We start from the raw sequence: 14,155 nt of genomic DNA on the forward strand, positions 1-14,155 counted from the left end.
TTGCTATCTCTGTCACACTGGCTGCTGCAAGGTGGTCTACTGTTGCTGCCAAGCTGCCAGAATGGTCCGTGTCAACAGAAATATAACATAAAGAATAGACACTAGCATTCATGGAAAATAAACTCTTGGTTGGAGTTTAAACAACAGACTCGACCAGGTCGAAGTTTTAGTTTCGACTGCAGGCCCACAAATACTAGGCCTATGGTGTGTCTGAGCTGACTGGCCTATATTCTAATAGTTTAAAATCAACTATTTTACCAGATACCAGGATGGCAACAACAACTGCCTGAGTTACACCAGGAACGCACAATCCCTCCAGCAGTGCTCAGACTGTCCGCAATAGGCTGAGAGAGGCTGGACTTAGGGCTTGTAGGCCTGTTGTAAGGCAGGTCCTCACCAGACATCACTGGCAACAACGTCACCTATGGGCACAAACCCACCGTCACTGGACAGTACTTAATGCAGCTGGTTGCCACACCAGATACTGGCAGCTGGTGGCCACACCAGATACTGACTGTTACTTTTGATTTTGACCCCCTTTGTTCAGGGACACATTATTACATTTTTGTTAGTCACATGTCTGTGGAACTTGCTCAGTTTATGTCTCAGTTGTTGAATCTTGTTATGTTCATACAAATATTTACACATGTTAAGTTTGCTAAAAATAAACACAGTTGACTGTGAGAGGAAGTTTCTTTTTTAGCTGAGTTTATATTAACTAATCAACCAGCAGAAACATGTATTTTTTTCCCATTGACTGAAATATTGTATATGGTTGTACAGTATATGTCATTTCTGATTGCTAAGAGTAATATTGTGTTTCTTTTTGTAATTTAAAAGTGTTATTTTTAAAATAAATTGTATTGAGTTAACTTTTATGTTCTGTTATATTTCCAAATGTCCAAATTAGTCACGGTGTTTCTACATCTGAATTGCTTGGTGTTTGGAGTTTTAGGCTGGGTTTCTGTATAGCACTTGTTTACATCGGCTGATGTAAAAAGGGCGTTATAAATCAATTTGATTGATTGATTCATGTGCGACTCAAAACACTGGGATTCTAGTAATAAGATGTATGATTATGGAATACAATTTCTGAAAAATGGTTTGCCTATGTGCCTATGCCACAACTTCGGAATGTAGGATCAAATTTCTCTCACTAGAGGGCAGACATTATGGAAAATAAAACTTTACTGGGCGTTTACTCGTCTCATTTTATGTGCTAGGTTCAAATACAAAACGTAGGCTGTTTATTAAATAGGCTGTAGGATATCTTTGCAGCAACTCTGTGGAAATGGAAGGTAAATTCTTTTCGTATTGCATTTGTTTATTTTAATTTATCCTACTAGGCTGCATAATTCCTTCAAAATGTCCGGATAATGTGGTCAACAAATGTAATTTCCAAACAAACGAAAACTAACCCTAAGAAATAAATTGGTTTATTTTTGTCCAACTCTGCATGCCTACCTTTGCCTATTGCCTAGAACAGTTATGGTTATGTATAGGCTAAAACAGTTAGGGGTCTGTTTTCCACATTGGCATATGGTTTTCCATCCTCTATCCCGCCGAAGTTGTTACTGAACCTGGGGTTATTGCGGACTCACCCGCCAATTCACAACCTGCCGGCGACGTGAATGAAGAGAGAGGTTCCCTCTTCGATGTTACATTTCTGGACCACGACTTTCCAGGTGCTGAGACTGAGACCCCGACCCGCAAGACCTACCAGGAGTTCCAGCCCAAAGCACTGGGGGTGTGTGAGTCTATTTTTGCGGAAGGCGAAATCTAAGAAACAACTAAATCCTCATCAATTCCCGACAGAATAAGGCTATTTTTCTAAACTACTGATATTGTATTCCATTGTTAATTGGTTCTCAATTACCTAACTTGATTTAATAACGTTAAAATGCAACCATAAAACTGTTCTTCCTACTGCATTTATTCTGTAGGAATCTTAACTTTGTGGATATTTCCTCTCATCATAGGTCTCTCAGATCACTTTGGGTGTGTTTGTGCTCAACTCAGTTTATGTCAGTGTAGCCAACCGATTGGATCAGAGAAATGAAGAAGTAACCAGGGCGATAGGCTCCCTGTCTGTGAGTAGGATACCCCTCTTATGCATGTCCTTGGCCGCTTATTAGGTTTATTACTATGGTAAATAAATGCATGCTATTATTGAACAAGTGAAGAAAGCTATGATTTGTTCTTGTTTTTCCTTGCTGTATCTTGCCATGAAATGGGGGATTTTCAGCTAACTGTGCTGTGCTCTCTGTAGGCGATAGTGGCGGGAAGTGTGGCCATAGCAGCACAGAGTCTTCATGTTCCCACAGTGAGTCATCATAGTCGGAACCCAGATCGGTTTGTGCTGTTTTGCCTACTCCTACAGTCAGTTGGCAAGAGAGCACAAACAGATCTGTGACCAGGCTAAATGATCACATTTTCTAACTGAGATTACCTGGTTTTTCTAACTGAGAGTTCATTTATATCTGGAAGACAAAAACATCTATTGTCTTATTTTCCTCGTCCTTTCAGCTGAAGGCGTGTCTGGGGACACAGCTGGCTACCTGCCTTATGGCCATGTTCAATGTGGTCGTCGTAGGAGGAAAGCTGTCTGACACCCACTTAGTGCCAGACTGCTGGCTTTTCACTGATTACAACAACACACATCATCACATCACCTGCGACAAGCTGATGGTGAGTCGCATAGAAATAGTTAGAACACAGACTATACAGTATACTGTATATAAGGCCTATATAATGTATATGTCCCGAGATCAACTACTTCAGCTGAATCTCACAGTGAAAAGATTTGGGGAAGTTCTGGGGAAACTATTGTCTTGTACAGCTCAGAGACGTAGTAGTTGGTGGCAATCAGAACATATGTATGTGTCAATCAAAGGTTGTTGATGGAATACATGAATATTAAAACACAATACAAATAGTGCTGAAGATGGTTAAAAAGTAAACGTAGCAACAGTATGGTAGCGTCATTCACTCATACCTCAAACTCTGTTTCTGTGTCTGCTATCGCCCACACCTACCCAGAATTCAGTGTATCCATTCTATGTCGAGTGGTTCCTCGTGCACGCAACTCTCCTCGGCATTTCTGTCACCCTGACTATCTACAGCTGCAAGCTGCTCCGCTTCTGCTCCCCTGCAGCAACCAGCATGGTAAGAGTTCATTTCAAGAGCATGAGAATTTGAACACATGCCAAATGGTTTGACCAGATGCATGTTCCATACTCACATGCTCTTGAACACTTCACTGAAGCTATTTGATCACATACACAATGTATTTACAGTTTAGCTGCTATGCTTAATCTGAGAATGCTTTCATTGTTGTTTAATCATGTTTTCTTTCTTAAAGCCTGTGGTCACTGCATATACTAGCCCTGCTCAGTGACAAGAGATGAAGTACATAGAAAGGAACCTAAAGCCATCATGAAGAGACACTGATGGGTCTATCTAGCCATGCACTTTTTTCAAATCTATTTGTCACTATGTTTTCTGTCTTGCACAAACACTTGATGTTGATATGTTATATGGTTGCCTTTTTTTATGATATAGTTAGGTTATTTTGTTGTGTGTTCTGATGATAGAGTATGTCTGTTTAGATCTATATGGTCTCAGGTGCTATTTTAAGTGATGGGTTTAAGGAGTGAAACTTTGTGGGTACATCATATTGAAATAAACACTTCCTCAGGGTCAAAAACGTGTGCTTTCCTTGGCTCCAAAACAAAGCATCTATGTTTTATTGGTTGTACATACAATACATATAGGTTTTACACACACATTTAAAACTGCCTTATTCATGATTGTTTTTTAGTTAACAGATACAATCTAAAAAGGGTTCAGATGCTGCATTAAAAACATTTTTCACACCAGATCAGCATGATTTTTGTGCATTCATTAAATCTTCTGATGGATCAATCAATTGATCAACCCTTTGCTGTTGCAGGAAGTCCATTAAAGAGTAACTTGCTAGTCATTGATCTACTGTATTTCATCCTATCTTCACAGTCTTTTCTCTGTACAGTCATGGTGACTCGGTAGCAGTTCAAAGTTCATATTAGGAAGGTTATGACTGATCACATTCAGATTATAACTGCAGTTCATCTGTCCAATGGTTCTGTGGAACAGCACAGATGCATTATTACAAGTCATTTAACAGAAGTATCACAGATGCCTTGGGCCTTCATCCTAATATTTTTACTGTTAGTTATTGAGGCAATTAATAAGTAAAATACAAAACACTGACAATCATTATTCCTACATTTGAATCGCCACTTACTTGGGATGAGGATGTGTTCTTCTCCAGGTCTCCGTAACAGCCATTCTTGTGGCGAATCAGACTCCCCCACAGTACTGAGTGATGGCAACCGGGACACTCCCCCTCCACAGGAAGGAGATGTGCGGCCTCACCCGTCAGAAAGTGTTTGGCTAAGCAAATCACATGGCTGGTCATGTGACATAAGGGATGGAAGCAGGTCATCTTATCTGCAGACTGAAAGGATTAAATTAATCAAGGTCCACATGAGCAGTCAACTAGCTAAATTAGTTTGGAACAAAACCCTGCATCTTCAATGCTCTCTAGGACCAGGATTGGTGGCCACTGTACAGCTTTACTATAAAGCGCCATGAGCTTTACCTTAACAGTGCCCTGACAAAGGAGGCATATATCTGCACCCTTCTCCTCTTGTTCCTCTTCCACATCCTTCGGTTTCTGTTTCCTGGCCCTGATGCTGCCGAAGGCCAAAGGGACGTGCAGCGGCGGCTGAAGGCCAGGCTCAAAGTCCATCCTGTACTCCTGCTTGAGCCAGCGGGTGGTGAGGGGCAGGCGGCTCCACGGCATCACCCGCAACATGTTGGACACCACACGCCAGTGGAACTGCAGGCTGGATTCCTTCTTTGAACGCCGGGTGACGTGGGACAGGCGTCGGGAGGAGTGGGGGTTCTGCCATGCCCATTCAAACTATTGATGGAAGGAAGGAGAAGACAAGAGGTTAGGTCTTGAAATGTAATCTGGTGGGGAAGTGACACGTATGGAGCGGGGTGTAACTAAGGTTGTTGAATTGAAAGTTACACAGAACCCAAACCGGCTGCGCGCGTGCGCCATCGTGCATAAATTTATTTTGTCACCCCACACCAAACGTGATCACGACACGCAGGTTAAAATATCAAAACAAACTCTGAACCAATTATATTAATTTGGGGACAGGTCGAAAAGCATTAAACATTTATGGCAATTTAGCTAGTAGCTTGCACTTGCTAACTAATTTGTCCTGGGATATAAACATTGAGTTGTTATTTTACCTGAAATGCACAAGATCCTCTACTTCGCCAATTTAAAAAAATATATATATATTTTACCTTTATTTAACTAGGCAAGTCAGTTAAGAACAAATTCTTATTTTCAATGACGGCCTAGGAACAGTGGGTTAACTGCCTGTTCAGGGGAAGAACGACAGATTTGTACCTTGTCAGCTCGGGGATTTGAACTTGCAACCTTCCGGTTACTAGTCCAACACTCTAACCACTAGGCTACCCTGCCGCCCCATTAATCCACACATAAAACGGTAAACCGAATCATTTCTAGTCATCTCTCTTCCTTCCAGGCCTTTTCTTCTCTTGACTTTACACTATGATTTGCAACTTTCATAAATTAGGTTCATTACCGCCACTGACCTCGTTTGTCTTTCAGTCACCCACGTGGGTATAACCAATGAGGAGATGGCACATGGGTACCTGATTCTGTAACGCTTCGAACACACCGACTGCGTAATTGCATAACTACAGCATAACATTTTGTGCAGCTAAGTAACTATACTGATGCAGGTATCTTTTGCAGATGGTCGCATGCGGTTGGACACATGGAGGAGAATCATTTTCACAGTTTCCTCAAAACAGTGTCTTTTTGACACAACTGCTGACAGCTACAGGGACATAAACACAAAGAACGCTGCTTGGAGACAAGTGTCCACGAGAGTATTGGCAGGTCAGTTTAGTAGTGAGCAAAGTGTTAGATGTGGCTATTTTTTTTAACCTTTATTTAACTAGGCAAGTCAGTTAAGAACATATTCTTATTTTCAATGATGGCCTAGGAACAGTGGGTTAACTGCCTTGTTCAGGGGCATAACAACAGATTTTTAACATTAGCTAGCTTGCTAACCTAGCCAATGAGGTGTGTGTGTGTGAAAGTCATAAATTATGCTAGTTACTATCCCTGATAACTTTCCCAAATAATCATGTTTGAATGAGTTTGAACGTCAGATAAATAGTAATAGAAATGGTAGATAGTACTGTACCACTAATAATTTGGTCAGATAACCATGTGTGTGTCTGTGTGTACAGTAGGTGACATGTCCATGATAGCTATCTAATAACTATAATTATGCTAGGTAATGGTTTGGCTTATCATGTTCATGTCTATCTTAAGAAGACTGTAGGAGGAAGTGGAGAGGACTCAGGGACAGGTATCAGAGAGAGAGAAGGGCAGAGAAAGAGAAGAAGAGGTCTGGGTCAGCAGCTTCAGGCCAGCAGCCTTGGCGCTTCTGCCACATTCTTTCTTTTCTGGATCCATTTATTGTGCCTAGGGCAACGAGTGACAATTTTACAGCCAGACCCTCTAATACATCATCCACAAGTGTTGTTGCCACCGGTGCATCAAGACCCTCAATGTCATCTACAAGGGCGACCATCGCCAGATCCACTCAACTAATTTCAGCAGAGGCTCCTCCAAGCCGTCGAGAGGGATGCAGCCCAACCTGATGCTCACAGGAAGGAGGATGAAGAGACCCTCTTTGCCATGAGCCTGGTGCCAACACCAAAGAGGCTGCCAGCAAAGAAAAGCAGCAGTCAAGGTTAAAATGTATCAGCTGCTTTTCGAAGTCGAGTTCAATGATCCGTTTCTTTTTCCTCCACATCACAAGTAGTGTCATAAGTGTTGCGACAGTGAAGTAAAGTAGGTCATTTTTACAGTATACTCATGTAGGCTAATTGGTATTTCAGATCAAAGTATTAATATTAATATGAGGCAAATGTATAGCTGTTGTTTCTGGGTTAGAAAATATCCTGAAACAACAGTTTGCTGTCTAAATATTTGCCTGTCATATTCATCTTTTGATCTGAAATACAAATTCCATGAGTAAACAGCAAGTATTACCAACTTTACCACACTGTTCCAATATTTACACCACTAACTACACTATACAAGCAGTATTTAGTTAACATAAATCTCACCTTTTATGGTGTTATATTATGTTAAGCTTGTATGTGTTGTTTTTCTCTTCCCTTCCATAAATGGAGTCAATTTAGCCGACCAGCTCACAGGAAGGACAGGAAGAGTTGTCTGGTTGTTGTTTTGACCTCCCTCATTGTATCTTTCTTTTCACACATGGCAGTTCCGTTTAAATTCAGTCAATTCATAAAGTAATTTGTTTATAAAGTCTTAGGATAGCATTCATTATTAGTTATTATTATCTATTATTAGATTTCTGAATTGACATAATTGAAACTCATACACTGGAGAATTCACAGATGCTCTTGTTGGTCTCTTAAAAGACTAAAGGTGAAGATATTTATTTCATTTAAAACCACTTGAAAACCAGGGTGTTGAAACTTTTTGTGAAGTTAAGTTCCATCGACTGGTCCATGACATCCAGGGGCCATTGGTTTGTTTAGCTGTGTTATAGCTAAATATTATTTTCTTTTTTTCAGAGACAGACACACACACACACACCTCTCCTCCAGTCCTCTCTGTACCTCAGATCTCCAGTGCCCTGCCCTCTCTCTCTTCATGGCCATGTCTGAAGTTCCCCTACTATGTCTAGGCTTTATGAGTAGTGCCTGTATCTGTCTGCAGTTGTGCCAAAAATACATGCTCTTGTTGTTCTCTTACAGATTACAGGCTATACATTCATTTATTTTTCATTTTTACAAGCACATACACACCTCTTTCAATAGTTAAAAAACAATAACATGCATACCTGTCATGTTCTTTCCTGTACTTGAATACTTATTAAATTATGTTTTCATAGTCAAGTTGTTTATTAATATCTCATTTAGACTTAATCTGCTTATTTCTTCCCTACACATTTGCAGATCTAAGACATGAAAGTAAAAACACATTCTCTTCCTAATTTGTTTTTTTCCCACCTGTATTTTGTCAGACCAGAGAACATGGTTGTAAACTGTACTATTTGTATGGACCCTAGGTTACCCTTTCCCTTTGTTATCATGTCATATAACCTTAATTAGTGCTCCCGCTCACCTGATGTACCATGCCAGGTGTGTATAATACTGCCGTTAATGAGAGAGGGAAGGGGTTAAGGTGTGATCTTTACTTCCAAATTTCACTTAAATATAACTTCCAAATGAAGAGAGGAAATGATACATAAAGTAATATGGGGAAAAAATGCAATTTTATGGACAACGGTGGATGGTTCTTAAAATAACCTTTGTGTTAGGGGGCTCTTAAAAGAGCTGTTTCACTCCACGGCATACTGCCATGGAACTTCACCTGCTGGCGATGAGAAGTAGGTGGTCAGTTTCTCCCTCACCTGGAGTGCCTGTCTGGGGGTGTTGTTGGCACCTGCCCTGGTGACATCAGGTAGGTAACCATTTGGCATGCACATCTTCATCCAGAGCGCCTCCTGGAAAAGACCTCCGCAGGTAGTTGTGGAGAACACATGTGGCCTTCACACAGGCATCAACATTTGAGAGACTGAGACCAAGCACTCTCCGATACATTCTCCACCGGGCTGCCAGAATCACAAAGGCGCATTCAACAACTAACCTTGCCCTGGACAGTTGTTTGTTAAAGATCCTTACAGGCTTTGGCAATGGCAGCTGGCATCCAGCGTAGGGCCTCATGAGGTTGGGTCGCAAAGGGAAGGCTTCGTTGCCGACGAAGACGTGGGGAACAGGTCCCAGGTCTTCTGCCCCAGGGAGTGATGCAGGTGGTGGAAACTCCAGGGTGCCATCCTGAAATGCCTGGCCGAAGGCAGAGTCCCAGAGGGTTCCGCCATCACTTCCCTTGCCGTAAGCACCAACATTGACAACACGGAAACCGCAGATGGCATCTACTACAGCCAAGAGTACAACTGAATATGTACCCTTGCAGTTGTAGAATTGTGAACCTGAGCACGGTGGAGCCTGGATTACTACATGTTTCCCGGCAATGGAGCCAAGACAGTTGGGGAAATAGCACCTCTCCAGGAACTTGGCAGCGATACCCCTCAAATCTTCCTCCTTGGGGAGAGATGCATTCACCAACCAGACAGTCCCAAATGGCTTGTGCCACAGAGGGGACAATGCCTGCCACCGTGGACCGTCCAACTCGGAAGCTGAATCTGATGGTCCTTTAGGAGTCCTGTCGCCAAGAATCTAAAATATAATTCAAAATAATTATCAACAGTGTGTGTAACTTGAATTCCACCCACATATTTTATCTACTCATATTGAGTACTGTTACTGTTACTCATTACTGTTTATTATGCTCTACTAATTATATTGTAATACTCATCAACCATCATTAACAATGCCTTGAAAGAGTACAATTCAGTCTATGACTATATCAATAAACTGTAGCCCAGGCCAACTCTACTCTTAGAAAGAATGGTACAATCTACTTAAAAGGGTTCTCCGGGTGTCCCCATAGGAGAACCCTTTTTGGTTCCATGTATAACCTTTTCCCCAAAGGGTTATACCAGGAACCAAAAAGTGTTAACCTATGGGGAAAGCAGAAGGACACTTTTAGAACCTTTTTCTCTAAGGGTGAATGCGAGTCCAATAAGAACATAATGAATGACTAACTGTCTTGAACAACGATGGGTCCTGGAGAAGACTAGCCTACCTTCATCAGAGCAGAAGGCACTGAACTGGCTTCGGTCCAGACGAAAGTAACTTCGGAATTCCTCTTCCAAACAGTCGAAGCTCTTGAATGAGACGGTGGTACTCCCCTACTTGCTTTCGGGACTTTAACCATCTCTGGACCCACACAGAACGGTGCTTTCAGCGGGGCTGGTCCCGGTCCAACAGCACGATCAAGACCACCTTCCTCAATGTTGGTCTCATTGTTGAAAGAGCCTACTCTGCTATCTTGACTATTTATTATTGCATTTCGCTCCAAACTGCATTTGAGGGAAATTATAAGATAGGCTCTCTCTCACAATTAATTTGTGGATGTCATCGAATAAATAATATACTTGGCAAATACATTTATAAAAAAAATGTAAAGAAATTCTACAGCCAAACTGTTTTAATTATGTTATCCCACTTTTTTTTTACTCGATATGTGTGCAATAAAAATTCAACATTCACATTTTGCTACTTTCTGTCAATTCAATGCATACAATTTGATGCATATGTTCGAAAAATCCAATATGCATCACACAGAACGCACTGCAACACAATGCTGCAAGGCAAGCGCAGAGTTCCAGTGGAAATGAATGTACTTCTGGTGTATCGAAACGCAAAGACACAGTCGGTGTGTTCGAAGCGTAAACCAATGAGGAGATGGGAGAGGCAGGACTTGCAGCGCGATCTGCGTCAGAAATAGGAATGACTTCTATTTTAGCCCTTGGCAACGCAGATGCTCGTTGGCATTAATTGAATAACATCGATTTCTAAATTTCGCGACGCGAGCGGTGTGATCAGCCTATTAGGCTAAAGATAAGCAGTTCCTACTGACTTACCCTCAAAGCAGCTATGTCAGAGGGGAAGCCATGAATGATGAGAACCATCTCCCTGGAGACGGCACAAAGACAAAATCCACATGATGCACAAGGTCTCTCAAAGACTGTAGAAATGGCAACATATTATTTTACATTAGTTCTGTTAGTTACCAAGGTCCCCTTCCACTGGTCCTCTTGGCTCCACCTCGGTGTCGCCCGGCGTTGTGCTGTCCTATACGACGCTCCGGATTCACAGTGAAACCAATGTAGATACGACCCTTGAATTTGGGATTGGTGCAATACAGCATGTACACCCCGAATAAACTCTCTACCTCCAAGACCATAGTAGATGTACATGAAATGATCAAGTCACCAAAATAAAATCCATATGTCGAGTGTGTCAATAATAAGCAAGTTAGTGTCAGCTAACAGTTAGCTAGCTAGTCTGACTTCTACCTGGTTACAAAAGGAACTTAAACCTGATGTGAGTAGTATGGTTATAGTTTTACTCCAGCATTATGAAATACATATGCACATGAATTTCCCCCTAACCGATACTACGTGAGAAAAATGTACGGTAAACAAGAGAGGAAGAAGCGAAGCGAGAGCATTTACTCCACCCAAAATCTGTCCGTGTGAGGTAAACCCATTTTGTATTTAGATCTATGATAGTGTCGAATTACTTTAGGCTTATTTGACTAATAACGTTTAATGTTCATGCTGTTACACACGTACTACTATAAGTGGATGCACGTGGCATTCCTGCAACTTTGAGAAAAACGACGTATTGGTGTGTCAGGCGTATCTGCCCTCTCATTGGCTAGAATGGTCCCACCTGATCTCGCTGCCTTCCATCTTGGAGGACATGTATTTTCACTGTTAGAGCGGTCACTCGACTATCTTCTCAGTATAATAGATAACGTTTTGTTAAAACAAAGATTTTCTGTTTTCAAATTAATAGAGGTTCAAGCTCATGCCTGACACAACATAGTTCAAAGCACACATTATACTAACATTTTATACATTTCAAAATGTGAATTTACGAGAAAAATCCCACAATTTTGTATATTTGGTCACATGAGAAGGTATATTTACAAACTATTTATTCATGCAAGAAATGAAACAAGATCGTAAAATAAGGACCCCCACATGCCCCAATTGATTGGTCACTCCGAGATGGTCCAATTCTAGCGCTCATTGGTGTAAAAATATTATTCCCGCCCTGTTTGGTAGCTGTTTGGTTAGAAGTTCTGACTCCATAGTTGCGATTGGATACTTTCACATTTCCTGAGTATCTAATTCCGCCTCTCAATACATACATGGTAGTGGACCTTCCCTTTCGCGTCGTCATCTTGTTTAACAAAATAACCTACCGTAACGTTTTGGATCATAAAGCGACACCAAAAGTATGTCTGTTACAACAGATCACATCCGTGACAAACTAATCAAGGAGATCGGAGCGGTGCATGTGGTATGTATCCCTATTCCGCAATGAATGAACATGGATGCTGCGCATCATAGGCTGCGTTTACACAGGGAGTTCAATTCTGATATTTTTTTGGACTAATCAGATCACCTCTGAAAATCTGATGTGAAAAGATCTGGGTGTTATACTTTGATAAACAACTTTGATAAACAACCAGAAATAAATATAGATTTTCTGCTTTAATTAAGAAACTTAGACATGTGGTTTTAATTGTTGGACCATTAGAACATGCACTTTTCAAGCTTATATTTCCAAGAATAAAAAGTTATTTTAGAATATTTTGGCAAGTTAGCAGGCTAACTCATTGATCCTGCTTTGTAGTATACCCCTATGCCACGGGTGGGCAAACTTATTTTAAGCTCGGGCCACATCGGGATTTTGAAATTCAACGGAGGTGTGCATGTTTTGGGGGACCAATTGTTTGTTAAATTCAATGTGCGTGGGCCTCCTGAGTGGCACAGTGGTCTAAGGCGTCACTACAGACCCAGGTTCGATCCCAGGCTGTCTCACAGCTGGCCGTAACTGGGAGACCCATGAGGCGTCGTCTGGGTTAGGAGAGGGTTTGGCACGCTGACGTGGTCGCCAGATGTACGATGTTTCCTCTGACACATTGGTGCGGTTTCCGGGTTAAGCAGGCATTGTGTCAAGAAGCTGTGCGGCTTGGTTGGGTCGTGTTTTGCAGGACGCACGGCTCTCGACCTTCGCCTCTCCCAGGTCCGTAAGGGAATTGCAGCGATGGGACAAGACTGTAACTATCAATTGGGGAGAAAAAAGGTGTTAAAAAAATTCTAAAATTGCCCTATGCTGTGATTGATTGGTGAAAAAACAATTAGTGATACAGAATTGGGCTGATTTTGGTCATTTTGTATTTGTACATTTACACTCCTACTGGAGAGCTACTGGGTGTACAGGCTTTTGTTCTAGCTCTGCTCTTACCCAATTCTACTAATCAATTGCTCATGATCAGAACCTTAGTTGAGTCTTGTGTGTTAGTACAGGACTGGAGCAAAACCATTCACACCCGGGAGGTGCGTTGCCACTCCTGAGCTATGGTGTGACACACCCCACCAATGACCTGTTCTACCGGCTTTATTTTCACAGGAAGTTGAAGACACATCCTCTAACAGATGTGCTGCCAGCTTCAAAGTTCTAATAGTGTCTCCCCAGTTTGAGGGGAAACCACTGCTGGCGAGACACAGGTAGGCACAGTGGGCAGGTAGAGCTGATATGTGTTATGAGCTAACTTTGAATGGATATGTGGAGTAGACTGTAGTTGACTCTTGTTTCTGATTTTTGGTTTTTCAGGATGGTGAACACCTGCTTGGCTGAAGAGCTAAAAGAGATCCATGCCTTTGAACAGAAGACGCTGACACCAGAACAGTGGGAGAAACAGAAAGCACAGTGATGAAGACACACACTGACCATATTTACTTGACAACTTATTATGTGTAAATAAGCAACACTTGCTCACACAATGTTGACTTTCTGGCCTAACATATATTTCATTTCAGTCAATGATGACTGAAATTAAGTATTAAACATGATGACAAAACAATCCTGGTCTGAATTCTTTAATGATTGAATGAGTGTACTGAAACTTCACTTTCAGTTTTTGTTGTGGAGGTATGTGATTATTACTGACATTATACCAAATTGTTATTAGGAATGGAACAACGTATATAACACGGAACAGGCAGAAAAACTCAAATGAAATATTATCACTTAAATAAACCATTACTGATTTTGTTCGGTCATAACAATGAATGACTTGACTCAAGGAAATGGCTTTTCAGATTGGAAAGCCCCAAATAAAATTATTTACGTGAGATCAAGTGTGTAAATTAATAGAATGGGCTGGTACAGCTTTGAGAATTGATTATATGACTCGTCTGTTGTACAAAGCTCTCTTTCCAAGGACTAGATAGTGTGCATGTGCACTGATGTCTATTGAAGCTTCAGATAAAGCTAGACGCCACACAACCGTCGGAGAGCTGGAGATTTC

General features: G+C 41.4%; 3 protein-coding genes across 6 annotated transcripts; 2 read left to right on the plus strand and 1 right to left on the minus strand.

The window, feature by feature from the left end:
- The first annotated feature begins 1,164 nt into the window (after positions 1–1,164).
- Positions 1,165–3,706, plus strand: LOC112260114. 2 transcript variants are annotated; one of them, XM_024434969.2, is made up of 7 exons: positions 1,165–1,298; positions 1,569–1,747; positions 1,980–2,090; positions 2,270–2,323; positions 2,527–2,688; positions 3,040–3,165; positions 3,362–3,706. In XM_024434969.2, exons 1-7 carry the CDS (start codon positions 1,292–1,294, stop codon positions 3,395–3,397), a joined length of 675 nt encoding a protein of 224 aa, XP_024290737.1. In that variant the 5' UTR covers positions 1,165–1,291; the 3' UTR covers positions 3,398–3,706. The 2 variants fall into 2 exon arrangements, with proteins under 2 accessions (XP_024290737.1, XP_024290738.1); XM_024434970.2 differs by having other exon boundaries at positions 1,172–1,298; positions 1,686–1,747.
- Positions 3,694–11,448, minus strand: slx1b (SLX1 homolog B, structure-specific endonuclease subunit). 3 transcript variants are annotated; one of them, XM_024434965.2, is made up of 5 exons: positions 10,839–11,448; positions 10,689–10,740; positions 4,643–4,966; positions 4,286–4,498; positions 3,694–4,123 (listed from the first exon to the last, which is right to left on the minus strand). In XM_024434965.2, exons 1-5 carry the CDS (start codon positions 11,009–11,011, stop codon positions 4,094–4,096), a joined length of 792 nt encoding a protein of 263 aa, XP_024290733.1. In that variant the 5' UTR covers positions 11,012–11,448; the 3' UTR covers positions 3,694–4,093. The 3 variants fall into 3 exon arrangements, with proteins under 3 accessions (XP_024290733.1, XP_024290734.1, XP_024290732.1); XM_024434966.2 differs by lacking the exons at positions 10,689–10,740; positions 10,839–11,448 and adding an exon at positions 8,553–9,397; XM_024434964.2 differs by lacking the exons at positions 3,694–4,123; positions 4,286–4,498; positions 10,689–10,740; positions 10,839–11,448 and adding exons at positions 8,553–9,378; positions 9,848–10,681 and having other exon boundaries at positions 4,836–4,966.
- A 510-nt stretch (positions 11,449–11,958) lies between these two features.
- zgc:112271 (uncharacterized protein LOC553698 homolog) lies at positions 11,959–13,708 on the plus strand. The gene is made up of 3 exons (XM_024436411.2): positions 11,959–12,138; positions 13,255–13,352; positions 13,459–13,708. The coding sequence occupies exons 1-3, from the start codon at positions 12,076–12,078 to the stop codon at positions 13,556–13,558; spliced, it is 261 nt and encodes an 86-aa protein (XP_024292179.1). The 5' UTR covers positions 11,959–12,075; the 3' UTR covers positions 13,559–13,708.
- Positions 13,709–14,155: the final 447 nt, after the last annotated feature.

The sequence above is a fragment of the Oncorhynchus tshawytscha genome, linkage group LG10 (assembly GCF_018296145.1).
Source record: "Oncorhynchus tshawytscha isolate Ot180627B linkage group LG10, Otsh_v2.0, whole genome shotgun sequence".
NCBI lineage: Eukaryota > Metazoa > Chordata > Actinopteri > Salmoniformes > Salmonidae > Oncorhynchus > Oncorhynchus tshawytscha.

Excerpts from the sequence above, each read along its gene's own strand:
- LOC112260114 (XM_024434969.2), top strand. Across the intron at positions 1,748-1,979 it reads TCCAGCCCAAAGCACTGGGG|GTCTCTCAGATCACTTTGGG; the intron begins GTGTGTGAGTCT and ends CTCTCATCATAG. Across the intron at positions 2,091-2,269 it reads GGGCGATAGGCTCCCTGTCT|GCGATAGTGGCGGGAAGTGT; the intron begins GTGAGTAGGATA and ends TGCTCTCTGTAG.
- slx1b (XM_024434964.2), bottom strand. The coding sequence starts at position 9,979 with ATGGTTAAAGTCCCGAAAGCAAGTAGGGGAGTACCACCGTCTCATTCA. Across the intron at positions 9,379-9,847 it reads TGCCTTCTGCTCTGATGAAG|ATTCTTGGCGACAGGACTCC; the intron begins GTAGGCTAGTCT and ends ATTATATTTTAG.
- zgc:112271 (XM_024436411.2), top strand. The coding sequence starts at position 12,076 with ATGTCTGTTACAACAGATCACATCCGTGACAAACTAATCAAGGAGATC. Across the intron at positions 12,139-13,254 it reads AGATCGGAGCGGTGCATGTG|GAAGTTGAAGACACATCCTC; the intron begins GTATGTATCCCT and ends TTATTTTCACAG. Across the intron at positions 13,353-13,458 it reads CCACTGCTGGCGAGACACAG|GATGGTGAACACCTGCTTGG; the intron begins GTAGGCACAGTG and ends TTGGTTTTTCAG.